Here is a 27,602-nt window from a genome sequence, read left to right on the forward strand (position 1 = left end):
CCCACGCAAAGAAGGCATTTTTACTATTTCCCAACGTTGTACAGACATCTTCCTTTGCCATTACATTCTCATTCAAACAACTCTAGAACCAGATTATAAAAGTCTGCTATAACTATACAAGTCAGATCAGGTTCCAACCAAAACTTAATAGTACCTAATAAAAACTCAATCAAGTAGCCCAAAACACAGAATTAGTTCTACACCAACACTAACAGAAATCTTAATACATACACAATAGAAACCAAACATACCTTGCAAAATAAAACATGGAAAAATACTCTCAACTCACATATCAGTGAACCTTCACTTCTGTTAAACATTTAGTAACAAAATATATCCAGCAAGATCTGTCTTCATCACTCCCACATTAGAATCTATACAATAACTCTGATAGCTCATATTCTGATCTAGTTTGATCACCTAAAGGCCTAAGAATCCATATTTACCCATGACTATGAGTGTATTTATAAAATATATTTGTTTTGAATAAAAATGGAATTAAAATGAATAAGGTATATTATTTTCACATCTTTTCTTTCTGTAGCCTGGGGCAAAGCTTTTCAGGGGAAAAAAAAAAAAGGAAATCCTTTTACATGAACCCTGACACCTTGTATATCCTTAAGAAGAAAAGAAAACACAGTTGAAAAGTCTGAATTTTTTTGAAGTTTGGGGACAGGGTAGATACAGGAAGATATATTGTCTTTCAAGTATAAAGTGTACAAGCTGCTAAACATAGTTTACTTCTTTACAGGATCATTTAAGATGAACATTCAATAATTATTAATATTTATTTGGGGGACAAGTGGAAAATGAAAGCAAAGTTTTATAAAGATTAATTCAAATGAACATATTTACAATGGAACTAGAACTCCTTGTCTCCCTGGCTAAATAAAAGCCGTCATCTACTGCACCAGTGTGTATTTTCAGGCAAATACAGAAGCAAAACTCATTAGCTCTTTAAAAAATACACACATTTAATGTTGGTCTGTTTTAATCTAAGTAAAGCAATTCCAAAAATACAAACTGAACATCAGAGCCATGTGAACCACCATGATAAAATAAAACAAACATTCACAATAATTACGTCTAAAGACAGTTCAGCTTAATAAATCATCTTCCAAGTATGCTAAAGAAAGAATTACTAAAAATACTGCTGGTGTTCAGTTAGAATTAAAGGACTTTGGGAAAAATGAAATAATATGATACACGTGGAGTGAATAAGGTTACACGGGATTTACATTTTCCATTACCCCTAGATATAAACAAACATTCAAAATCAACACAAACTCTGTGTGTTATTCAAAATATTGCAGCTGCAGGAAAGGCAACTTTAAATTAATAGCTAGGGGAAAATCAAGTTTTGGTGGAGGTAAACAGAAGTGACAGTTCTTAATTTGCACTTTTGTAAAGCTCATTTATACCTGGCCAACCAGGAACCAAATGCAGGACTACGAAGTTCTCTGCTTCTTTTGGCTATAATGTGACAAGAAAAGGTCATCTTTTGAAGATGCTTAAAGAAATAAAGCAACTTTCTTATAAACAGTCAAATAATCAATCAATGGAATAAATAAGTACTAACCCACATTTTTAACCGCTCTGTAATCACTACACTTTACATATTTTTCATTTTGGTGGCAAATTCTCCAAATTTTAGGCTAAAATCCACCAATCACTTTTAAGAGTAAAATGAATAGCCACCAAAATAAGAATATTCTTCTGTTTACTCTTTGGCTAAAAAAGAAAACAAACAAACAAAACAAAACAAAAAGGAACAGAAGACAGCTCTAACACTGGTGCTAAAAGAAACTTGTTTTTCTTTTTTTTTTTTTAACACATGTAAAATAAAGTTATCAATTTAAATCTTGGTATGCTGTATAAAAACAAGAGGTAATGTTGTAATAAAACAGCAGTTGTCTCTGCAGGCAACATACTGTTTGTTAACCCTGTGCAATAAAATACTTTGTTCATACTACACTTATTCAACATGACTAACAGTTACTACAGACATTTCAGGAATCTTCACGGGACTCCTATAGACTTACTGTTAAAACTGAGAGACATTTACAATCATAATGTGCCATGAAAACTTGAAAACGTTACTTCTAGTAGGAGATAATATTCATACTATTTGAATTTGTTTTAGGTACTGAACAGCTGAGTTACAAGGACTGAAAGTGAAAAGCATTCGAAAAAGCCCATGAACACTGTTGTTCACACCCTTCTTCAGAACACACTAAACTTGTCTGACACATTTCTCTTCATACATAGCAAGCAACAGCACCCAATAAAAGCCTGAGAAGAAATGCTGCTGTGTAAATACTGCAACTATTCCTGAAAAAAGAATTATGGGATATATACTCCAAAGCTGCCCATTCCCATAATTTGTATTGCATAGGTCACATAATCAATCACACACATATATATACACACGTGTGTATATATATGCACATGCAAAGAATATATTAAGACGACAATGAAGTCTAGTCACAGAGCAATTTACAGGCTCAATATATTTTTTACACTTTGAAAGAAAATTTCAATATTTTACAGTCTTTTAGTAGGCATTATATACACTGCACTTTATGAATTCTAAAAGGTATTGAAATAAATTTTTTCCAACATTTTGGTAACAAAACAGACAATGTTTCTCCAAATACTTGTGCTATGTATCTACATGATAAGTTTGCTCTGATAACCACTAACCACAAAAACTGACTCAATGGAATAATTAGAAAAATTATCTAACACCATGCATCGGTTTGAATCATTTTTAATATCCTATCCTAGAAACATTCTACAAATCTTAAGATTTAAAAAATTAAGTCTCTGTTCTGATTTTTAAAAGATATCTTTTTATGACAATATCCATAACATTGACAAGTACATGTTAAGGCTAGTATTATCTCCTTAAGTGACTTTTTTTTTACCTTTTTTTTTTTTAAGAAAGATAGTAAAAGCCAGACTCCTTTAGGGCTTTGAACTGTACCTACAGAAAATGAGAGTGCAGTGAACATAATGTTCAGTCCTACAGTCAGGATGCAGTTGCTCCTTCCCATTCCACAAGATACTGCACCTTTCCATCAAGTGTCACCCGACGAGCCAATACTCGGTATTTTTCACCACATGCTATTCTACCTGCAGCACCAAAATAACTGGTAATGGAGTTTTTTAGATGATTGAGTTGTAACTCCTGATCTGCTAAGTTATTCAAAATCTCTGTGTTGAGTTCATCAAATTGGTAATCTTCTTTGCCTTCATCATCCTTTACAATTTCTGAGTTCTGAGTCTGGAGTGCTCTTCTTGGAAGACGACCCCTTCTCCTCCGTAAATGTGGTATTGCAGCAGGCCAAGATCTTCCTGTACGAGTTCTTTTTCTGGAGTCAGATAATCTATAGAACAAACAAGGCCACAATTGTCTACACTTGCTGACATAAAAATCAGCCAAATCAAAACAACAAATGCTATATAAAATGGATTATCACTCGCCTTCATTAAATTCAATCACCTTCTTGAGGCTGACCTTTGAAGAGCTTTTCTTCCTTAACTATGTACTATTAAGCTTAAAAGAATCAGAGGAAATTTTTGATTTATGAGGCCAACGAGGCAAATTCTTACCAAGAGGATTTGTAAGTCAGGTCTTGTCAACGTTTTTATCATTAAAAAGAAGACAGTTCATTCATTCATTCATTTATTCATTCAATTCAAGAAACATTTAATAAGCACCTACTACATACAAGACACCTTTCCATGTGCTTAAACAGATGGCAGAACTAGTATAAAGATTCTCTTCATTACTAATTTTAGGCCTACTGTTAAGTAAGAAATAAGCCTAAACTAGATGTCAGGGTACCTTGGGTCTAGCTCAATATGATATCGGCCAAATTTAAATCTCTTATCCTCTGTGTTCTCTTAAGTGAAGAGATTAAGTGAAGGGGTTGAACTAGACAATCTTTGAGTTCAGAAATATAATGATTTTATAAAATAAAGTCAAAATATAGCATAACAGGGGCTTCCCTGGTGGCACAGTGGTTGAGGGTCCGCCTGCTGATGCAGGGGATGCGGGTTCGTGCCCGGTCCGGGGGGATCCCGCATGCCGCGGAGTGGCTGGGCCCGTGAGCCATGGCCGCTGGGCCTGAGCATCTGGAGCCTGTGCTCTGTGGCGGGAGAGGCCACAGCAGTGAGAGGTCCTCGTATCGCCAAAAAAAAATTAAAAAAATAAAATAAAATAAAATAAAATATAGCATAACAGCTAAATTCAAAGATTTTATAATCATACTGCCAAAGTTAAAATCCCAGCTCTGTATACTTGCTAATAAACATGCCATCTTGGGCTTGTTACAAAAACCTCCTAAGTCTCAGTTTTCTTATCTATAAAATGGGAACAACTCAAAAGATTGTTTTAAGAATTAAATAAGACAATGTACCAAAAAAAAAAACGTATGTAAGCTTAACACAATGCTTGGCAAGAGGCAAAAAAAAAAAAAAAAAAAAAGCTCACATTATTATTATTCACAATTCATTTAAAAATGAGTTACGTTTTAAGCCTTTAAATACTTAGAATTTTATATGATTTACAAGAGCAGTTTTTGAATTGTGAACAAAAATTAAACAAGAGGAAGTATAAAACCTAGAAGCTCATAGCTCTGGCCCCAAGTAAACTAAACTTTTCTTACCTGATACATCAAACTTCAGGAAAATGTTGCCCTTCTGAAGAGTTAGGTTAAATAAAATATTAGAGGGGAAGTCTACTATTGATAAAAATCCTGAGTTTAAAATCCTTTTATTAATAAAAGGATCTGTGTTCCTGATTCCAACTTATTAAAAAAAATATCCACACTTGTATATTAGAAGCATAAAAAGGTCTCACAGAAAACAGCACACCTATAAACACCAGGATACCTCTTCTCTGTGTACATAGCAAAATTCCTGACAAATGTGAAAATTTTAATGTCTGTGCTCTGAAAAGCAAAAATATTCAGATGAATATCAACAACCTAAGGAATCAACATATAGATTGCTTCTCAAAAGCTGAAAGACAAACTTGTATCACTTTCAATTGCTAAAAATTTATTTAATAACCACTTTACAAAGAAAAAGTCTACAGGAAAATTAGTCAAGGATAAGAACATAAAATATCTACCCATAATGCCTGGAAATACTAGACGAGGTAGTTTCTTTTGCACTGGAAGCACCCGTGAAATCCACATCTGAGGTATTGGATGAATGTGCAGTTCCCTCAGTTCTCCTGAGACAAAAGAATTTAAATGGTATAACGACTATATTACATAACAGTAGAAATATTAATTTCCCCCCCAAAAGAAAATTCCTAAGGTAGGAGAAAATAACTTTCTATTTACCCTATAGAACAAGGTAAATCCAAAGTAGGATTCTCTGAAATTGATTCCTTATCCTGGAAAATAAAAAAACACACCTAAAGCATGGTTTCTAAAGTAAAGATATTAGTTTCTCAGTAATTTCAAGTAGACTTCCTCTCTGAGAACATATGCCAATATATCCTCTTACCAAAGGTGGCTCAGCAGTCTTCTGAATCATTTTTCTTGTATATGGGCCAGGTGGACGACCTACAGACTTTTTCTTTCCTTTTTTTTCTATGCCATTGCTTACTTCCCTGAAACATAAAACCATTTATGTATTTAACCTCTGCACAAAGAAAACAAAAAGACAATGGACAATATACACTATCATAGCTCTACTTATGTGATAATTAGATTATACTTATATTTTGACATTAATGGTAATATAAAAACAACAAAGTTAAATCTACAAGTTTAGTCAAGTTCATAGATAATACATTCTAATTTAAATACTTCTTAAGAGATATTTATATACAAAAGGTTTAAGAAAAAAGTTCTCTAATACAATTCTGAAAAATACATACCACCTAAAATTTTTTTTAAAAAACACAAAATGAAACAAAAAAATACTACTATATTAGATGGAAGATTCAAAAACTCCTTAAAGTTCAATTATTTCATTTAGGTTGTTACTATGTAGGTACTTGGGGGATGTTTCAAGAATTTACTATACTAAAAGTGATTACAAATTTAGTAGTTAACCTCATGGAGCCAGGAAGTATCTATGTTAAAACAGAGTAGGTATAAACAGGGACATCCTGTGGGTTCCTAAATGATGCTAATCAGAAAGAGAATGAAGCCCGGGGTGGGAGAATGTAAAGGAAGAAGGAATCCTTCATACTGGGCAGGGGAGTCATTCAAGGACAAAATTAGAAAGATCAAGAAAACCATTTTTGAGACACAAAGGCAAATATCAAGCAATAGGAAGGGGAAAAAAGCAATAGGTCAAGAACATCTCTAATTAATAGAAGGGAAGAATGGCAAATATCAATACACAGAACATCCATTTCATTTATGCAACAAACATCTCCATATAAAGGGGATACTAACAATAGGAATACAAAGACATTCCCTGTGCTAAGGGTTCACAATATAGTTTGAAGGTGACAAATGTGTATACAAGCAGGATAATAAAATGGTTTAAGTGCTATAAGAACATTATCCAGGAACATTCAACTTAAAAACAAGGTAAAGGAACAATATTATATAATAGGCTAGAAAGAGGTGACTGGAGAAAACTAGGAAAGACTATCCCTCCACACACCAAACTAAGGTTGGGGAAAATAAAAGTGGAAATACAAGGAAGGAGAAAGTAGAGAAGCATAACTAGAACTATAATCAAAAGTTTCAAGGATAAGATGGATGGGGTATACATTTTTTTGTTTTTGTTTTTTGGAAAGATGATCACCATTAACATTTATAAAGGACCCCTGGACTAAAGAAAGTACACTTTAGTCCAATTCATACATAGGTCCCAGAAGAAACTGAGAATACCTTTAGAGAAAGTTAAACCATTACCTGGTGGCATCAAAAGAAAACCTTATAGCTACCACAGACAAAGTGTCCTATCAAAATCATGATAGGAATGAGAAAGATTGTGGAAATCTTTTTTCTAATTCATAATATAAGCAATTGTTAGCAAAAGATTAATGATAAAATTTGAAAGTGATACACGCCGCGGAGCGGCTGGGCCTGTGAGCCATGGCCGCTGGGTCTGCGCGTCCGGAGCCTGTGCTCTGCAACGGGAGAGGCCACGACAGTGAGAGGCCCGCGTACCGCAAAAAAAAAAAAAAAATTGAAAGTGATAGGAATAAGTATTCTTTCCTTAAGAAAAAACAAACCCTTAAAGTAGTATCTACTTAATTACCAACTCAAACGGATATAAAGCACTGTCAACCCTCTGTAATTACATTTTCTTATTCTCCAAGATAATTATCTCATAGCTTGTATTTGCTCCTTAAATTTCCCTCTCAGCTATCTTTCCCTCATCATTTCACTGAGAAAACAGAAGTTACCAAGCAATAACTTTAGTCATCTTCCAAATGCTAAATCTAAAACAGAACCAGCATTTGTACCCATCTTTGCCTTTTACATCCCATTTCAACAGAAGGGTGTAAGTTCTCCTATCAAAGGCTACTCCCACATTTAGGCTCTAAATCCTGTCCCTTTTGGCTTCTCAAAGACTTTACAATATCTTCAGTTTCCTACCCCTCTCCTATACCACTCTCTTCTCCACTGACACACAAAAATAAGTTACAATTATCTTCTATCTATTAAAAAAAAAACATCAATTGATTCAGCTTCTGTTCCCTTTACAGTACAGTAAAACTACTTCTGAGAGCTGATGATACATACCCTTTTCCACTTTCTTCCTTCTCTTTCAGAATTTTTAAAGATTATTTCCTTTTTTTCCCCTTTTCCTTTATTATCATCATCATCATCATTTTGAATCCGCCCATGTCCCTTATTGTAGGAAAAGCCCAGTTTTGACACGTAAATTGGGCAGTGCTGGATTCGATCACACTGACCCACTCCCATCTGACTTCTACCTTTACCACTCAAGCAGACTTGTTTTTGTCAAGGTCACTAATAACAGAATGTTATCTAATCCAATGAACATTTTTCTCTCATCTTAACCTGCCTCTCTGCAACAACATTCAGTAGTTTAATACACCCACATCTTTCTTGAAATACTCTCCTTCACTTGGTTTTCATGACATCAAACTTTCCTGGTTTCCTCCTATTTCACATTGCTTTCTGCTAGTCTCCTTCATTTACTTCACTTCTTTCAAAACTCTAAAAGATAGCAGGACATTATTCTGGGCCACATTCTCTTCTCTTCCCCTCTCTCTCTATTCTCATGGCTTTATAAATCAGCTTCAAAATTTATTATCATGTGTCCTGACCTCTCCTGAGCTCCTGATTTACACACCCAACGGCCTATATCTAACATCATCACCACTTAGATATTCCTCATAAGAATCTCAAACTCAATGAGTATGAAACAGAAGAATGCTTTATTCACCTTGCCAAAATCTGTTCTTCCAGATCTTGGTAAGTTACACCATCCACTAGTTGCTCAAGCCAGATATCTGGGCATTGTGTAACTTAATTTCTCCCTTCCTTTCAGAAATTTAATTCATTAGCAAAGCCAGCAAATTCTGCCTCCAGTGGAGATCTTGAATCTATTTTCTGTTTGACTGCTACCACCTACACCTACATAAGCAACCATTATTTATCTCTCACCTAGAAAAGTGAACGAGTCAATTTTTTCTTGCTTCTATTCTTACCTCTACTGATATCTGTTTTCCAAACAGCACCCAAAGAAGTATTTTTAAAGGATAATTCAATCTGCATACATCTTTAAATAGCTTCCCATTATTCTCAGAAAACAACCCAAACTCCTTATGAGACCTACAAAACTCTGTATGACCAAGCCCTACCCAACGTTTCTAGCACCTGATGCTATTCTCTAGCCCTCAATCACACCTCAGTAGCCTTCTGTGAGTTCCTAGAACATGCCTCACAGCTTCACACTTACTTTTGCTACCTGAAATATTCTTCCCTTTGTTCTTCACATTGTTAGGTCATGCTCATTCTTTAAGTTTCAGCTTAAATACCATCTTAAATAGGCCTTCCTTAAGCCTCCTTCTTAAAGTAGACCCCTACATCTCTATCCATCCCAGTACAGTCTAAATCTGTTTGCTATTTCCTAAATGGTACTAGCATGATCTGTAATTATTTTACTTGTTTATCACCTTTCTTCCCCACTATAATGTAAACCCCATCAGGGCAGAAAGAAAGTCTCATTTGTTATTATATCTCCAGCACTTAGACAGTAAGGTGCTTGATAAATGGAATGAATGAACAAACGAATGAGAAATGAACAAACAAATGAACAGGCCAGTACTTAAGCTGTTTGCTAACAAAATCAATAGGGCCTATTCATGGAAAGCCTTAGATCTAAACGTAAATAAATAAACATCTAGCATTAACTCTTTGTACCTTGTCCAAGCAAGAAATTATAAACAGGAAAACAAATCAGGGTCACTGCCACTTGTACTTTCAAATATACTAATGAGACTAAATAACATACATTTTTAGTTACAAATAAGCTAACGAGAAAAACTAAGCCACAGATCAACTTTTACCTTGAATCAGATATAGGTTTGGATGCCTTTCTGCCTTTAATTTTAAATTCATGGGAAGTTCCTTCAGGTTCTTTCTCTGCTTTGAAAGCCACATTTGGTGGCACAGGAGGAACACGAATTCGCAACCCAAACAAATGCTTCTTCTTCTTTATTTCTTTCCCAGACATAAACCTAAATTTTTAAAAAAAAGTAACTAAAAGTTTAAAAACTGAACACATATACATGGCAGACCCTAAGTTATAACTTTCAGATATAAAGGCTTTACACATGAAATCCACCCAATACTAGAAAAACTGACTTTTTGCCCCTTGCTTTCTTTGATTCTTATCTGCTCCAGAGCCAGTCCATAGTAGGATATGATGGGGGAGTAGGGAGAGAGGAATAGTATCAGAAGGGAGAAGAACACATGTCCATTTTTCTTTTTAAAATACGGCATCTAACTTTTTAAAGTTAGAACGAAGAATAGAGAGTGGTGTCTTTTTAGTTCCAATATGTTTCTCCATATTTTTAGTGTCATCTGTCAAAAACATCTCAAACAAGGTTTAGGAAAAGAATAATTCTATTTCAGAGTGGATCTGTGAGGAAAGAAACCCTGGCCAGAAAGTAATCAGTGAAAGCACTGATAAAGAAAATAGGAGACCAATCCTAGAGGCCCAGAAAATAAAAGGAGTGTCTGGTATGTCAGATCTGGAATTGGAAATAACCTGGAGTAGAGAAGTGACATTTCAGTGTGGGCCTGAGTTTCTGAAAAATATGCTCCTTAATCCTTTCCCAAAGTCCTTAGGGTCCTTATTCTAAAACACCCTCTTAGCTCTACTAGAGCATGCCTGGCCATAAAAACCACTACCAAGTGCTTACATTGTTCTTCCACTTTCATATAGGTTTGAGAAAGGGGAGCTCCCATTTCTACCATAACAGGAACAAATGTATTTCAAGCACACTAAGTTGGATTACAGAATTCATTGTCCCATAAAGTATTTTTACAGCACTGTAACTGCTCGTGGCTTTTTGAGCTGGCCTAAAGATCTAGCCACTTGTAATCCTAACATTTTTTAATGAGGAAATGTTGCTAAGTTCAAAAAAAGCAACTTGCTGCAAACAAAAATGTTATAATTCAATAGTTGGTTGGAACCAGCATATACATTTAAAAAATTATTTCTCTTGCATTTTGAAAATATTTTTAAGAGACATAGATATGCTGGTGTAAAAAAAAAAGAAGGGAAACATCTATACAAGAATGTATCAAACAATGTAACTTAATTATCAAAAACTTAAATCAAAAACTAATACTACTATTTATCAAAATACTACTAATTATCAAAAACTAATACTACTATTCTCTAAATGATGGCAATAACTAAACTTAAAACCACAGAAGACCTCAATCATTTAAAAACCCACATTCTCTATACTATATCCCCCTATCTTTTGCATATTCCTACCAGCTAGCAAGATTTTATTTTACTTTCAGTAGATTAAATTATAAAAACAAGTCATTATTGAGTATGCTTTTTCAACTGAACTGACCAAATTCCCCTGAGACACTGATAATGCCTCCCATCCACCATTCCCAGAGGACTGATCTTCCCTTCTCCAGCCTTTGAGAATCACTGCTTTACTCTGACTGAAAGAGAAGACGACATTAAAAGGTTTAAAATGGTATGTACTAACTCTATAATCAATCCCACAATTCTTAATGCCATTATTCCTTATTCTTACTAAATATCTCCCTCATAGGGATACATAAAATAAATCAACTTACATGGTCTTGTAATCATTTAATGCCTCCAGAACATGCTCATATCTTTCAGATTTTGGTGTGTCTGCCAGCTGTGAAGTATCAAGAAACAATTTAATGCACTATAATTTCATCAATTAGTATTACACAGGTGCCAGATAGAGGCAATGTGATACAGAAGAAAAGTGTACTGACTAGTAGTCAGATCTAAATTCTAATTCCAGGTCCTCACTGACAAGCTATGTGACCTAAGGCCATTTAACCTTTCAAAGCTTGTTTTCTCACCTATAAAAAAGGGAGTATAAATCCTTCACTAGTTTCTTTACTAATACTTGTATAGCTCAAATGATATGCCTGCAAGAACTATAAACTGTAAAATACAATAAAAATGGGATTTTATTATTAGTTATCATTAAATTTATTTTAATTCTATAACCTGGGAAAGTAATAATACATTAGAATTACTTTAATATCAACCATAAAAGCTTCTAATAAATATTAACAGGAAAGAATATAAAAAGTAAGGAGAAATATGCCATTTTATTTCCCAATACTTCTAATATTAACGCAAACCAATAATTTCTATAATTTAAAAAAATAATGTAAATTTGGGGATTTTATTTTCATAACAATTATAGACTTTGGTTAGCCCTAAACCCCAAAATGGCTCAGTAATTTTTTTGTCATCACATACCACTTTAAAATCTAAACATTCAATTCTAGAAAATATTCTATTTTGTTCCAGAAAGTTTCTTTCAGAGTCATTTCTGCCTTTTCTTCAAAGTTTAAAGACTAGGGCCCAACAGAAAAACAATTAAGTTATAAAAGACCATCCTCAAAGCTACAAAAACTAAAAAAAACTTCCAAAATATCACCACTGACTTTCAAAATTACTAGTAATTTTCTTTACCAGTTAAAACTCCCGAAGCTCAGAACTTCTTCAAGTAAAAAGAACAAACAAATCTGTCAAATAGAATATTAGAAATAGAAGAGACTCATAAAATCATCTACTTTTATTTTACAGATTAGTCAACAGATGTAAAGGTTAAATTGCTTAAATTCACACTGCTGGTTAGCTAGAGAGCTAGAACATGAACCCAAGTGACAATTAAGTACCTTCATTGAACATTCACTGAGAGCCCATTCTCAGTGTATTGGGTACTTAAAAAAAAAAAAAGAGGAAAAGGCAAAGGAAAGGAAAGGAAGGAAGGAAGCTGGTTTGGTGGTCATTCCTCTTAACCCTACCACACCTTCCTATTGTAATTTCTGAAGTGTCCAGTGATAGAAAATTTCTATTAAAGGAGAAATAATGGACTCAGGTTTTACAGTTGGAAAGAGACCCAAGATGTCCATCTAATTCAAGTTTTCATTAATACTTCAATCCCTTTTATAGTACTGAGTCATGCAACCTTGGTTTAAATAGTACCACTAATGAAACCTAATGAAGGAGCTCATTCCATGGGTGAACAAAACCTTCCTTCCTGGATTCCCTTTTTTATAAGACAGTTCTTCAAATATTTGACAATAGCTATCATGGCTAAGTATAAGATTAGATTAAAAATTTTAAGCAGCCCCATCACATGATTATTTCATATTAAGCTTGGCTAAATAATTCCATCCTCTTCCTGGTCCCCCACTGCCACCTCAACTCTAGAATCTTATTAGATGAACTGCTATCAAGCCAAGTATTCCCCATCATACGCTGCTTCTTCCATACTGTTGTTTGCATATTTAAGCCTAAAAGCAAAATTTAACAACTGTTGTTAATTTGATTTTGTTTTCAGCTCAGTGTTTGAGATGGTCTTTTCTCTTGATTCTGTCATCCTTCTTGAATTGAAGATAGAGAAAAAAACAGAACCCTGTGGCTCTCCGTTAGAATCTCCCTCAAGAATACTTCCAAGCCATTGACTGCTTTTGTTACTATTACTCAATTAGTTACAAATCCTTTTAATTTTTATTTTAACCAGTTCACATTTCGATATCTTATGTGAAACTGAGTTATACTATGTCTACACCATGCGCATTAGCATTTGACGTAACAGTGTTGCTAATCATATCAAAAAAGAAACCAGGGTATTTAACGTGGTTTATTCTAATAAATTAATGGCATTTTTTTCTTATTGCCTGTTTTTTTTGTTTTTTTTTTTTTTGCGGTACGCGGGCCTCTCACTGTTGTGGCCTCTCCCGTTGCGGAGCACAGGCTCCGGACGCGCAGGCCCAGCGGCCATGGCTCACAGGCCTGGCCGCTCCGCAGCATGTGGGATCTTCCCGGACCAGGGCACGAACCCCTGTCCCCTGCATCGGCAGGCGGACTCTCAACCACTGTGCCACCAGGGAAGCCCCCTTATTGCTTTTTAAATCTTCACAAGCCATATGTATGAAAAATCTGCTCTACAATTTTGCTGACATTCAACAACAGTTTCTAATTTCTCAAATCCACTCCTTTTTACTTTTTGAAAATCACAATGAACTCTCTTTTTTCTTTTGGTACTTATTCTCTGTGGGTTCCCAGAAATTTTAACTGTAAGTTGCTTCCGCACTCCAGGACTGTTCTGCATAGGACCGTTTATTTCAACTCGCATAATGCGGTCAAGGGTTCCCTTTCTATATTTTGAAAACGAAGAGTGCAAATATTATAATGTAAATCAAATAAGCTGTATTAGAAGAGCATCATCGGGCTTCCCTGGTGGCGCAGTGGTTGAGAGTCCGCCTGCCAATGCAGGGGACACGGGTTCGTGCCCCGATGCGGGAAGATCCCACATGCTGCCGAGCGGCTTGGCCCGTGAGCCATGGCTGCTGAGCCTGCGCGTCCAGAGCCTGTGCTCCGCAGCGAGAGAAGCCACAACAGTGAGAGGCCCGCGTACCGCAAAAAAAAAAAAAAAAAAAGAAGAGCATCACGTTCTAGATCTTCCATCTGACCATGAGGTTTATAATATATATCTTCAACAGAATAATCATTTTTGTTCCTCCCTCTACAGACACTAATCTCACACTATGTTTTCACTTTCAGGGTTGTATATTTCTGTACAGATATACATGCTATTATGTATAGTTAAAATTCTTCCCTTCAGTAAAATACATGCCTCAATTACCAATATTTAATTCCACACCACCGAGGCTTAAGTATGCCAAAAGCTTCAGTAATTTGTTTACCAACGTATACACTGCATGCTAATATACAACGCAAGGCCCCAAGTACTGCTTTTAACTAGATTTCTTATAATTTTCACTTAAAAGTATTACACCACCTCTACTATACTACATTTTCTCTAGCCAAAACATTGTTTCTGCCATAGTATTTCACTTGAATTTTACCTATGCTTTTCTCCCTACATCCTTCAAGTGAGGCAGCACTCAACACACTGCTCTCCTATCAACCTTTACATGTTTAAAATTTAAGACCACAGTTAACAGAAAAGTGGGTTGTCCTTACAGAACTGAAATTTCAAATCACATTAGGAAGCAAAGACAAACGATAATAGGCAGATTCTAAAAAGTATTAATATCTCATTGTAACTCCCAAAAGCAATCTGATACAACCTCATTCTAAACATCTTATTGTATATAAAAACCTTAAGCAAATTTTATTTGGGATGTCAAATGTTATATTACATAGTTTTACTATCTCAAAGAAAATAATTCAAAACAGCAGTTTCTCAAATAGCTATACTCGGTCTGTGTGATAATCATTAAGGCACCAAGTCTCAAAGATGTTTAACAAGATCACATAAGGAAATGATATAAAATAATCATTGTGTTCTAATATGTTCTAACAATCCTAATAATAATCAAGAAAGAACAAAATATATGATACATAAATGTTAAATTTGCCTTTCAGTATGTAAGGATATAAAGTTGACCCCTGAACAACTGGGGTTTGAACTGCATTGTCCACTTACGTACGGATTTTTTTTCACTAAATACATACTACAGTACCATACCGCGGTTGGTCGGATCTGCAGGTGCAGAACTGCAGACAGGGCAGGGTGCAGAGGGTCAGTGCCTCTAACCCCACGTTCTTCAAGAGTCAACTGTACTCTCTAAAATGTACTCTCTAAAATACACTCTCTAAAATTCTAGAGCAAACGTTTTTGTCATATAATCTATAGTATGTATAGTAAGAACTGATGTTCAAAATGACTTGAGTGTTCCAACGTACTCAACTAACCAATACAATCATACATCCTTTCATTTACCTCACTTTACTGTGCATCACAGATACTGTGTCTTTTTACAAATTGAAGGTTTGTGGCAACCCTGCCTCAAGCAAGTCTATCAGCTCCATTTTTGCAACAGTATTATTTTTAAATTAAGGTATGCACATTGCTTTTTAAAGACAAAATGCTATTGTGCACAACAGACTACAATGTAGTGTAAGTATAACTTTTGTATGCACTGGGAAACCAAAAAATTCGTGATTCTCTGTATTGTGATATTCGTTTTATTGCAGCAGCCTGGAACTGAAACCGCAATATCTCTGAGGTATGCCTGTAATATACTTAGCATACAGCAATTCTCATGTTTTGAGAGTACAGTTGGCCCTCAGTATCCCTGGGTTCCAACTGCAGAAAATCAATCAGATACTAAGGGCCAACTGTACTACAACATTTTATATAAGGGACTTGAGCATCCTCAGATTTTGGTATCTGAAGGGGGTCCTGGAACCAATTCCCTATGGATATCAAGGGATAACTGTAATTAATGTTATTTTATAAAAAGATTTTGAATATAAATATAAACAAAAAGAAAATTTTATTAACCTAATTTTGAATTTGTGACAAAATTTAATTTGCAATTCAATTTCAGGTAACCAAAGATTTACTACTTTAATAATTTGGAATAATACATTATTTGTATTATCTTTGTTTCTATTACCACAAACATTTAGAAGTAAACTAAATGAAAACACTGAAAAAATATTACTGACAAATTTTATGGTCTCTTTATCATTAAAATCTCACTCTAAAAACCATTTACAATATTAAGATGAAAATATTAATACAGAGGATTAAAACCTCAACTTCCATCTGTAAATAACTAGTCTGAGGATGAGATGACTAACCTAAGACGTCTGAAATATTTTCTTTTTTTTTAAATGCAGAGAAAGAGCAATGAGAAGTGACTAGAAAGTCACTTGTTCTGATAATAAATTTTATGGCTCCCAAAAATGAAACACTCCTCAGAAAAGTAAAACTTTTCTGTTGTAAAGTTATATTAGATTGTAATCATGTTTTTACTTTTTAAATAAAAGAGATATATTTTTCCATTTTGGCAAAGAATAAGAAATTGAAATTTCTTATGTGTTAAGACATTATCTCATAGGTTACAAAAAATAAAACATGTACCTATTGCTGAAATAAACTTTTTCTGACATGTGTCAGAAGTTTAGTTGGAACTGAGATACCTGAAATTCATAAACTGAACTCATTTCTTTAAAAACATCTAATTATGGTTTTTATTATTTTCAGCCTCTTCAATAGAATCTAAATTACATTTTTATTTTAATAAAAAATGATAGCATTTGAAATAAATAAAACAACTTGAGTTTGTTTGTTTGCGGTTTTTTTTGATGTGGACCACTTTTTTAAAGTCTTTATTAAATTTGTTAGAATATTGCTTCTGTTTTTTATGTTTTGGTTTTTTGGCCACAAGGCATGTGGGATCTTAGCTCCCCCACCAGGGATCGAACGCACACTCCCTGCATTGGAAGGCAAAGTCTTAACCACTGGACCACCAGGAAAGTCCCAAAACTTGAGTTTTTATATGCATGCCCGCTATCTATGTGAGGTAACCAATGCAGAATTTAATCATGTAAAACATAAAGTGTACTAAAAGGAATATAGATGTATCTGCATATGAAGTGCTGAAAGAACCATAGCTAGAAAGAAAGCATTTCAAATTAATGTATTAGAACATTAAATATTAAGATGACTATAAAGAACACTATACTTAACAATGCCTTTCACTTTTTTCTCCCATTACTAATCAGTTTATTAAAATTTATCAAATTTACAAGTCACTCACTTTCTCTCAAAAGTCATCTGAAAAAAGCTTTTAACAGAAAACTTAATGAGTATTATATTCCAATTTCTAACACTCAAAACACCTTAGCTCAATTGATTTTAATATCTTTGATTTTAAAATCTAAGTATTCCACAGGTATTTATTTTATGCAACTGATCTACCACTAACTTTTAAATAAATGTGTATTATGCAGTCTTTGATGCCCCATAAAACCCCCAGAACAACAACAAAAAAAACTTGATATCTTACTTGATGTGAACCTTATAAACTGCCTCACGTCTAAAAGCTACAGATGCAGAAACTCTTCCTAAATTTCAAATCAGTTTAGTTGTTACCTCAAAAAGTAATGCATGACTAATTCCACATATTATAAAACAAAAAATTTAATGTCCATATTTTAATATTTAATATCTGTATTTTAATAATTCTAAATAAATGCTAAAAACAAAGTAAATATTAAAGTTACTCTAGTTATTTTCTTCTTTGTGCTATTCTGTAGTTTCAAAATCTTCAATGAATATGCATTAATTTTTACATTGCTTTTTCAAAAAAAGACTCTTTGTAAACCAGCATGAGTGGTTACACTTTGCAAACAAAAAGCAAATGAGATGTCAGAATGAGGGGGATAATCTCTAACTCAGGTAGCTTCACTCTCTAACTTAGCTAACACTACTATCAGGTCTCACTATTCCTGGAAGTTAAATATATATAAGGGAGTACCAACAAGAGAGGAAAGAAGAGTGTTGGTTATATCCCTAAGTTTTATTTATTTATTTATTTTTTGGCTGCATTGGGTCTTGGTTGCTGTGCATGAGCTTTTCTCTAGTTGTGGCTAGCTGGCGCTACTCTTCGTTGCAGTGCGTGGGATTCTCATTGTGGTGGCTTCTCTTGTTGCAGAGCACGAGCTCTAGGTGCATGGGCTTCAGCAGTCGCGGCACGCGGGCTCAGTAGTTGTGGCTCATGGGCTCTAGAGCACAGGCTCACTAGTTGCTCCATGTGGGATCTTCCCAGACCAGGGATTGAACCCATGTCCCCTGCATTGGTAGGTGGATTCTTAACCACTGCGCCACCAGGGAAGTCCCCATCTCTAAGTTTAGAGTAAACTTAGAAGAAAAGGAGGAGGAATCATAAGTAAGATACCCAATAATAAGGATTTCTCCCTCCCTTCTATCTTTATCTACAGTGATTTTCACTTCAGAAAATGGAAGAATCAAGTAATTTACTTCCTCCTACATTTTTCCTCAAGTCAAGAGGCAACAAACAGGAGAATGAGGGCTATAGCCTCACCAAAGATTATTTCTCCCTAACTAAACATAAAATGCTACTTTAGACGTATGGCTTATACATGTGCGATAGTTGCTTTTAACAAAACAAAAAAGACATTAAGTAGCTAATGAAGTTAGCTCTAAGACCACCTACCTCTCCAGGGTGCAATCTATCCCAGTTTTCATTAATGTATGTCATAAGCTCAAGTTCAGAATCAAAGTATTTCTTCTTGTGAATAACACTTAGGTTGTAAAGGCATAGGTGTGCTATATCTACCCTGGAATCCAAAAATAATCAAACTTTATGAAAACAATGTTTTTGGTTATTGTTTAAAAATCACACAATATTTTTATAAAACCAGCAATTAAAAAATCCAAAGTATTTAGGTGAACAGAGGGTTAATATCACAAGTCATATTCACAATAAGTCATTACATATGAAAATAAATGAAAAACATTAACTAAACATTTAATTTATCCTGAATAGTAAAAATTAAAAGATATTTGATTTCTTGAAATACATTCAAAGAGGACCTGACTCTAAGAAAAAATAACTTATGATCTAAAATTTCATGTTTTCACTACTACATAAGCTACAAAATGGATCACACTTTAACATACTTTTATCTGATTCATGAATTAAATCTTATCTTTTCCTAAAATATGTAAAATATTTGACAAAAATTTCTAAGCACTTACTATATAAACATTTTCAGTAAATCTCCAAAATTCATCGTACTTCCCATGCCCAAGGATTACTTAACTGAGGCAGAAATTGGTATATTTGTTATAAGACGTTTCTCTGTTCTACTGACGCTATTCTGAAGGCCCAAAAGAACTAGAAACATGAATAAGAATTTTGAAGATCTAAAAGATATTTGAAAGTTACTTTTTATGCCATTAGAAACTGAATGGGCTTACTACTTCAGCAATAAAACTAGATAATCTTTGGGGAAGATGACATCAGGCTTGAGGATAAATACAGGAAAAGAAATAAAGCCAGGCATAAAGAAGAACAAATTTTTATTTAAGGTAAGTAAATCTATATAGAAAGTTTCATCCTGTAGATTTAAAAATATAGCTCTTTTTTGTTCCTTAACAGAAATGTCCATACTTACCATTGTAATGGTAGACGTTTGAGGTATTCTGGTCCAGAACTGCAGACAGAGCAAATAAATGTATAAAACCTAAGGAAAAAAGAAAAGTTATATACTGAGTAATCAAGAATACATATAAATTATTTAACAATTAAAATTAATATTCAGCAAGTGCAAATCCTACGATTGACATAAGGACTGATACACAAAGCAAAATATAATTTGAATCATGACACTGTGCTTTAAAGAGTTTCTTTTCCAGTAATGACAAATAATAAAATAGTTTGTATATGGGGGAAAGGGGCAATTTTTTTTTAACCATTAGAGACCTTCAGAGTTCACATACAGATTGATATACAGGCATAGTTTACTAATGGCTTGTGTGTAACGGGAATTGTGATGGCTACTCCTATACACATTGTCACTTTTCAATGCTCAAAACAACATGGTAGAAAAAGCCCAGGAGACAAGCTGACCTTCCTAAGGTCAGAAAGACAATAAATCACATAAGGTAAAATCTAAACCCAGAGTTTTTGATGTTACATTTAGTGATCTAATTTTTCTTCTAGAGCTCTCTCTGCTATTTCATGCTCTCTTAATCCAAAAAGACATTAGGTCTATCTTTGAGGTTCTTTGGATCCCCTTGAGGTTCTTTAAAAGAAGGTACCAATGAGAATAGTTTAGAGTACTGTGGGGCAATAGGTGCAAATATGTTCACTGGTCAAATACTTAAAAGCTTTCTGCAATATCCAAAAGTACAAAAATTATGTGCTTTTTTAAATTATATATAATTTAAGTATATTAAACAATATATTCCCAAGGTGAACCTTTTACAAATCATTATTAAAACTACTTTTAGAAATGTGAAAATGAAAAAACATAAATACAATTTTAAAAAGCTAAAAAAAGAAATCAGTCAAATGCCCTTCTCTCACCTGTCTCCAAATAGCATTGGCTTTTGAAGGCATTGCACACAAGCTTCATGAAACCACTGTTTACATTTGCAGCACTGTAGCATCTTTAAATACCAGCTATAAGAAAAAATTTAAAATTACTACCTTTCATGAGGTAAAGTTTAAAAAAAAAAAAAAACAACGACAAAAGTGACATACAGAATATAGTTCTGATTACAGTATCACATTTCTGGTATATTTAGTGCTAAACTTTTTCTTCCCAAAAAGGTTATTAATACTGACCATTTCATTCCTCTTCTCTTTTATCCATGAGAATTTATAAGCTCTTGAAAGCTACATCTACTATTTCTAATCAGTAAGTGCCTGGGTCCTAATTAGTAAAGGATCTTTGTGAAGCCTGGGATTTTTTCACATCAACAGTCTCAGAGGTCACTGATATGTAGAGCTATTTGTCTCATATACCAAATAGCCATAGGCAACTTTATGCCTTCACTGTGTTTCTATTATTCTTGTTCCTTATAATGAAAAGAAAAGGAGTACAGCAATTTAATAAATTTGGTTAACATAACCACAAATCTAATCTAAGACTCCACCAGGTATGAAGGCTTTGTGACAAATTTTGTTCTCTTTCAGATGGCTGAAGATGCTAAAACTGAATCTTCAGCTAAAGATATCCTCTCTTTTTAGTTAGTACATGGTTTTAATATCCTTACTTGCCACCCAAATAACGCCTTTTCTTCAAATAATTCTTTTGCTCAGTAAGTTAGCCCTACGTTAATTTTAAGCCATACACAGGCAAAGGCAAGATGCTACTAGTAAGGTCATTCATTCATCAAAAGACTAATGAATACTATGTTCTAAGTACTCTGTTAGGTGTTAAAGTGTTAGCAATATCAAACATAGTTCATAAAGTCATAGTACTTAAAGAACAATGAACAATCTGCTTCATAAAACTTAAAGAACAATGAACAATCTGCTTCATAAAATAATGTTTATAAACTAAGATGCTAGGTATAAATGAGTAAAGGAGAAAGATCAATCTCTAGGTTCACTTTAGCTCTTATAAATGATTTAAAGAAACCAGAGAGAATGCTTCTTAAACCTGCAGGCAACCAAAAACTGAGAAATGTTATAAAAATGTTAAACCACAAATAAAAATTCCATAAGACTAGAGACAAGGTAGAATGAAGAACTAAAATTTCATTCATTTACATATTCATTTATTCATGTTTTCATCACTGAACATCTTATATGTCCCAGCATTCTTCTAGAGAGCAGCCCTGTCTTAAGAGAAACATGGAGTCTGATAAGATTTAAGAAACCAATAATTATAATTTAATAGAGTTAAATGTAAAGTTATCCACTAACATTTTTTAAAATGTAGTACAAATACATGATGCACAATTTGGTTTAATATCAGCTTGTATGAAAAAAAGAACTAAAAGCTTTAGTTTTAGTTGACCATCTACAAACCCATAATGAGCCAAAAGAATATGATGGGACGACCAAAGAGGGGTAATACAATCTTTCCTTGCAACAACAGAAGCATAATACCTAGAACTCTAATAGCTTCGTTATATTCTGTCAGACTATTCCTGGAAACACTGCATTTTGTAATCATGGCACCATTATTTCAAGAGTAAACTTTCAAAAACTGAAGAGCAACAAAGACAGAGTTTGGAAAACACATCATAAAGAATGTTTGATAGGAATGGAGATTTTAAGCCTAGAAAAGAGAACACTTGGTATGTGAGTCATGGGAGTGGGAAATACGATTACTGGATTTAAGTATTTTAAGAGCTACCTCCTAAGAAAGATAAGATGCATGTGTTTAGTTACAAAGAGCAGAACTAGAACCAGTGATCAGAAGTTAAAGGTAAATTTCTAAACATTCTTAATTAGAACTCTGACTCACTTATTTAGCAAACATTTAATGATAAAGATGAATAAAACTACAGCTTCTAATCCCTCCCAATTTTCTTTATTGATACTTTCATGCATTTACAATTCACTATCACTCCCATACCACAATCAATAACAAAAATAAAGTGGACAATATAAGCAATTAAAAATTAAGGGCATTAAATAACCATATTTACTTACTCTCCAGGGCCTCCACAATAGCAGTAACATTGCTGGACATTGGTTTTATGACCTGCATCCCATTCAAGGTCTGCCACACTATAGGGTAATGTTTGCTTCATGACTTGCAATGCTTTGGCATTTGGTCCTTTCTTAAGCGCACCACCCCTCTATATCAGAGGGAAAAAGTTATTTAAAAGAGTGAAGGATAAAATTTTAAATACAATTCTATAATTTTAAAATGCTTCTGAAACTTATGAAGAAATTTCCATTCTAAATTTCTTACCATATCACAAACTGTTTGACCAATAATAATCTTTATTTATTTTGTTGTCTTTTCTTTCAAATTATTGCCCCAATTCCAAGACCACTACCAGAAAATAAGTGCAAGAATAGTTGCAAGTCACTTAAGCATCATTAGTCAAACAATAAGCAGTACCTCTTTCTACCCAAGATTGATTGCTCATTTCATTCAAATAAACTTTCAACGTACACAATCATTACGTTGATAGTGTCTTACAAATTCCATTTAGGGCGTTAGCCCAAAACACTTAAAAGATACCTTTGTTGTTGTTGCAAAAACACACTGTCGACAGAGCCATTTTTCATCTGAATCAATCACACTGGAATCAATATGAGGTGTGTGACACAACTGATGATATCCTTAATATCAAAAAAAGCATAAAGCAAATTCTCTTTTATTAATAAATACTGCAACACAATTTAAAGAAGGCATTTTAGTATTCTCTTTTCCTACGTTAATATATTTACAACTGATGACTAAACTTATGGTAACAGCTTCAAATTACCAATGTAAAGAATTTTTAATCATTAATCTTCAACAGGGGCATTAAGTATGTAATAAAACTTTTCCACAAGATTAAAAAAAAAATCAATGTTTACCTTGGCCACACTTATCACATATAACCATTTCATTGGGAGCTTCTGAATACTCTTCTTGACATATTGTACAGACCATTTCCCCACTTCCAGTGGCTCCTGAAATATTTAAAATATACATAAAGAATTGTTCCATATAACAAAACCACTTTTTTTACTCAGTGAGTAGCCCATATTGGCAATGTCTGTTTCCTAGATCATAATGGTATTTTCTCAAGGCAAAGTACTATACACAAAATGCTCTCTCTCTGCTCCTTATCTGTGTTCTTCCTACCTTTAACTTAAGATGCCTCACTGTCTACATTCATAATTTAATCTGCTTTTTGGCAGAGGGCATAATTTAAACTGCTCTCAGGCAGGATCCCTTACCATTTACTTCCAATATTCCCACCCTCTTGGGAGGCGAGAGAAGGGGATGTTTTGTGAACACTAGAACTACTCTCCAGAACACACACCTACCCATGAACATTACTCATTCACCCTACACTGCGTAACATCATGAGACTAAAGAAAAGGGGCAAGGAAGATCCGCCAATGACTCCCTACTCTCAAGATTCTGAACACTTCTTTTTACTTACTAATTTATAAAAAAGGCTGAACACTAATTATTTGATCTCCAGCTTCTGAAATCTGGAACTATGGTGTCAAACAACATACCTAAACAATAACCCACTGAAACAAAAATGAGGGGTTCCAGTTATTAATTACATTTTACCTGAATAGGTAAGTTATTTCTTCCTTAAACATTTTTATTCTAAAAACAATTTTATTCTGCAAAATTTAGAATATAATTTTATCACTTTAGCACAATTATTTCCAATAATCTCTTCTCATGAATTTCAATATACATAGTTAAAATACTAATACATACACTTTATTCACATACCAACAATAATAAAAAGGTACAATTTTGTGCTATGAGCCAGCATTGTGTTAGGCTCTTGATACATATTATTTTAATTCCACAATTTATTAGATACATATCCTATTTATAGAGAAGAATTGAAGCTCAGAAAGATAAAGTATATAATCCAAGTACCCTCAGTCACGGAGTATCAAGGCTAGGATTCAAACCCAGATACACCAGAGTCCATATTCTCTCCACTGTGAGATGCTTCTTTTCATTAATACTATGTAATGTTTTTTCCATCAAAAGCATTTCTCACACTGTAGTTTTCAAATGTATAACTTCTAAAAGCTGTATAATATTCTGTCCAGTGGAAAGAACCAAGTTTACTTTATTATGACTCTATTCTTAGATATGCAGGTTACCAAATTTTTTGCTTGTTCGTTTTTTGCATTTTTCCTTTTTTGTTTTGGCTCTTGTCCTCTCTCCTCTCCTCTCCCAGGCTTTGTTTGCTTGGCTGGATGTGGCTTCCCATAGTTTCTCAGTTTATGGCTCCAGTCACGAGAGCGACCAGACTGAGCCTAGAACCTCTCAGTCCAAATCTGCAACTTCCTGGAAAAGGACCAATAGCCCAGATTGTGGTAGGTGCCTGATCTGACTCCCACTATAACCATGTGGACTGGTGTAGGAGAAGGCAGTTCCTCGTAAAAGAGGATGCTGATCCGTCAAACAATATGCGTTCACCCTCAGGAAACAATCCTGAGGAAGCAGAGAATTGCCTTTACTTGTGAAATCCAACATGTCTTTTTTATCATCAAGTTTACAAAAACTTTCTGTGTAGCTTAGTGGCCTTCTATAGTCTCCCTCACTCTAAACCCAAATGACTATAAAGCCATTTCATCTTAGATATGCCAAATTTTTTGTTGTTGTTAAAAGAAAGCTGCAGCAAATATTTTTCATCTAGATTTTTTACTTATGAATTATTTCTTTTGAATAAACTGCTACAAATGAGTCTGCTGTATAGATGAAAGCATATAAAACATCTTTATGTATTTACTGCAACTATTAAATATCCAAAATAGAAATTTACATTGCCACCAGCAGTGTATCATTTTCACAGAAACCATAACAGTATTAGGTATTAAGATTAAAAATCCTTTTAAAATTATTTAATGGTTTTAATATACTATCTCCCTGTTGTAACGTACATTTCTTTGACTACCAATATGACTATACATTGTTCCTACTTATGAAAAAATTTTAAAAGAACCTTATGAGTGAAATTACTATAATTTTTAAGTTATTTTGATATATAACTACTATAAGCAGGATCCTTACAGGAAGAAAACTACTAAAGCTACACTCCACACTGACATCTGCCATATTGCAATTTTCAGGTTCACTTACTCATTCTATATCAACTGCAAGTTACATACATGTGTGCTACTTTCTGGGTGTTACAAAGAGTTAAATGGTCAAGTAGCTATCCTATCTCATTATGAGGATAGTAAAAGGAGCCAGCGAGGAAAAAACAACCACAGACCACTGAACTGATATACTGGATATGCCACATGTAGGACAAGACCCCCTCACTTTCATAACAACTTTCTATCTATGTACAACTGGTTTTCTTCTTCCCTTCTGGAAGGGAGGAAGGATGGGAGGGAGGGAAGAAAACACAAAGACAGACCTATATTTAACCCACAGGCACCTCAAAATGGTAGAAAAGTTGAAAGGGACACATAGTTAATACAACGGGAACAGAAGCAGTATAACATGTTTCAGTTCCACCATAGAGAACCATATTTACAAACTAAGCAAAAGGGATAATTCTGTATGCAGGGTAATAAGATCTGTTCAATATTACTACTGCTGGAGACCTCCTATCTGCCTCCTATTCCTTTCCTCACTGACCCCTCAATTTGAGATTCAAAACGTAACTTTAGACCTTTAAACTGATAAGTCCTAAAAACTGTAAAAAGTTTCTTTCACTAGAAAGACATTTTACTAGAGTAACAGCTATTGAGTTCTCCACCTAATCCCTGAGTACCATGTATAAAAATGGCAACTACAACATTCCAATTCCTTTACCAGAACTTTTTTTATTCTTTAAAAAAAAACTAAGAGTGAAATCAAGAAATTGAACACAGCAGTAACCTACCATAAAGTCGCATTTGGGATTCAAATTAAAAACCCAATTGATAAATACTTTACAGAATGTCTCCTTTCTACAGGGGGAGATATAAAAACACCTTAGTGCAGGCCCATTAACCCATTAAAAGGATACCAAAAGTAGGGCTTTAGTGTGCAGCTGAAGTACTCAGATTTTTACTATTCATAATTTTTTATAAAGCACTTTCCATGAAATAGATACCTGAAAAAAATACCTTTATTTAGCAGATTCAAAAAACATACAGTAATTATAGCTTGCAAAAATAAAAAGCATAACAAGAAACATACCTATAACCAAACCAAAGCATACCTGTATTCATTTTTACTTGTACCCAAATACAGCCTCATTTTCCCATCTAAACATAAAAAACCATAACTAAGCAGTAATTTTAAACTATTCTTATCAATGAATATTTCTAGCATTCTAAAGGTATTTAATAGTCCTAATTCCCCAAAACATCTGGCAAACAGTATGTTCTCAATAAATATTAGCTCTCTATATTACTTTGTACTAATACAGCCAAGTAACAGCAAAGGTGAAGTTGTGTTACTCATATTAGTAACTAAAATTTTTCTTCAAAGTTCTTAGAAGGGTCCTAACAATAATTTATACATGTGCGCATCAGTGATGCATCTGTCGTCTAATCTATCTCTACCCTAACAGAGCAATTCTTGTTCTTCTTATGGTCTATAAAATAGATTATAACTCCTTGAAGACTCTGAAGAATACATGGATTTTTTTAGTTATCTTAATACACTGTACTAAACAGAAAACACTAGAAAATGACAAGCTGAAGAAAATAAAATTTTAGTGTAAATCGTGTCCAAGGGAAATAGTAGCACCTGCCTGTTTGAATGTCCTTCCAGAGAACCCAGGATTTAGAACTGTCTTCAAATATGATGAAGCAGCTCTGTTTCAATATGTTTATCTGAAATACAGAGGAAAACTTATGGTGATTTCTTTTAAAATCAAAACCACGAAGTTAAATTTCAATCCAATATTATTAAAAGTTTACTACAGAAACTGCAAAAGATAT

General features: G+C 33.9%; 1 protein-coding gene across 1 annotated transcript in view; it reads right to left on the minus strand.

The window, feature by feature from the left end:
* Positions 1-754: 754 nt before the first annotated feature.
* The window catches only part of MTF2 (metal response element binding transcription factor 2), an 85,886-nt gene continuing 59,038 nt past the window's right edge, over positions 755-27,602 (minus strand). Inside the window, exons 3-15 of the mRNA XM_082648454.1 lie at positions 27,413-27,494; positions 23,550-23,645; positions 23,209-23,309; positions 22,668-22,816; positions 20,586-20,681; positions 19,672-19,740; positions 18,708-18,831; positions 11,289-11,356; positions 9,527-9,697; positions 5,524-5,629; positions 5,358-5,410; positions 5,141-5,245; positions 755-3,389 (exon numbers count right to left, since the gene is read on the minus strand). Coding sequence (XP_082504580.1) covers positions 3,032-3,389; positions 5,141-5,245; positions 5,358-5,410; positions 5,524-5,629; positions 9,527-9,697; positions 11,289-11,356; positions 18,708-18,831; positions 19,672-19,740; positions 20,586-20,681; positions 22,668-22,816; positions 23,209-23,309; positions 23,550-23,645; positions 27,413-27,494 — 1,578 coding nt within the window. The 3' untranslated portion in view covers positions 755-3,031. The remainder of the gene's footprint in view (positions 3,390-5,140; positions 5,246-5,357; positions 5,411-5,523; positions 5,630-9,526; positions 9,698-11,288; positions 11,357-18,707; positions 18,832-19,671; positions 19,741-20,585; positions 20,682-22,667; positions 22,817-23,208; positions 23,310-23,549; positions 23,646-27,412; positions 27,495-27,602) is intronic.

This window comes from Grampus griseus, assembly GCF_964374135.1.
Source record: "Grampus griseus genome assembly, chromosome: 1".
NCBI lineage: Eukaryota > Metazoa > Chordata > Mammalia > Artiodactyla > Delphinidae > Grampus > Grampus griseus.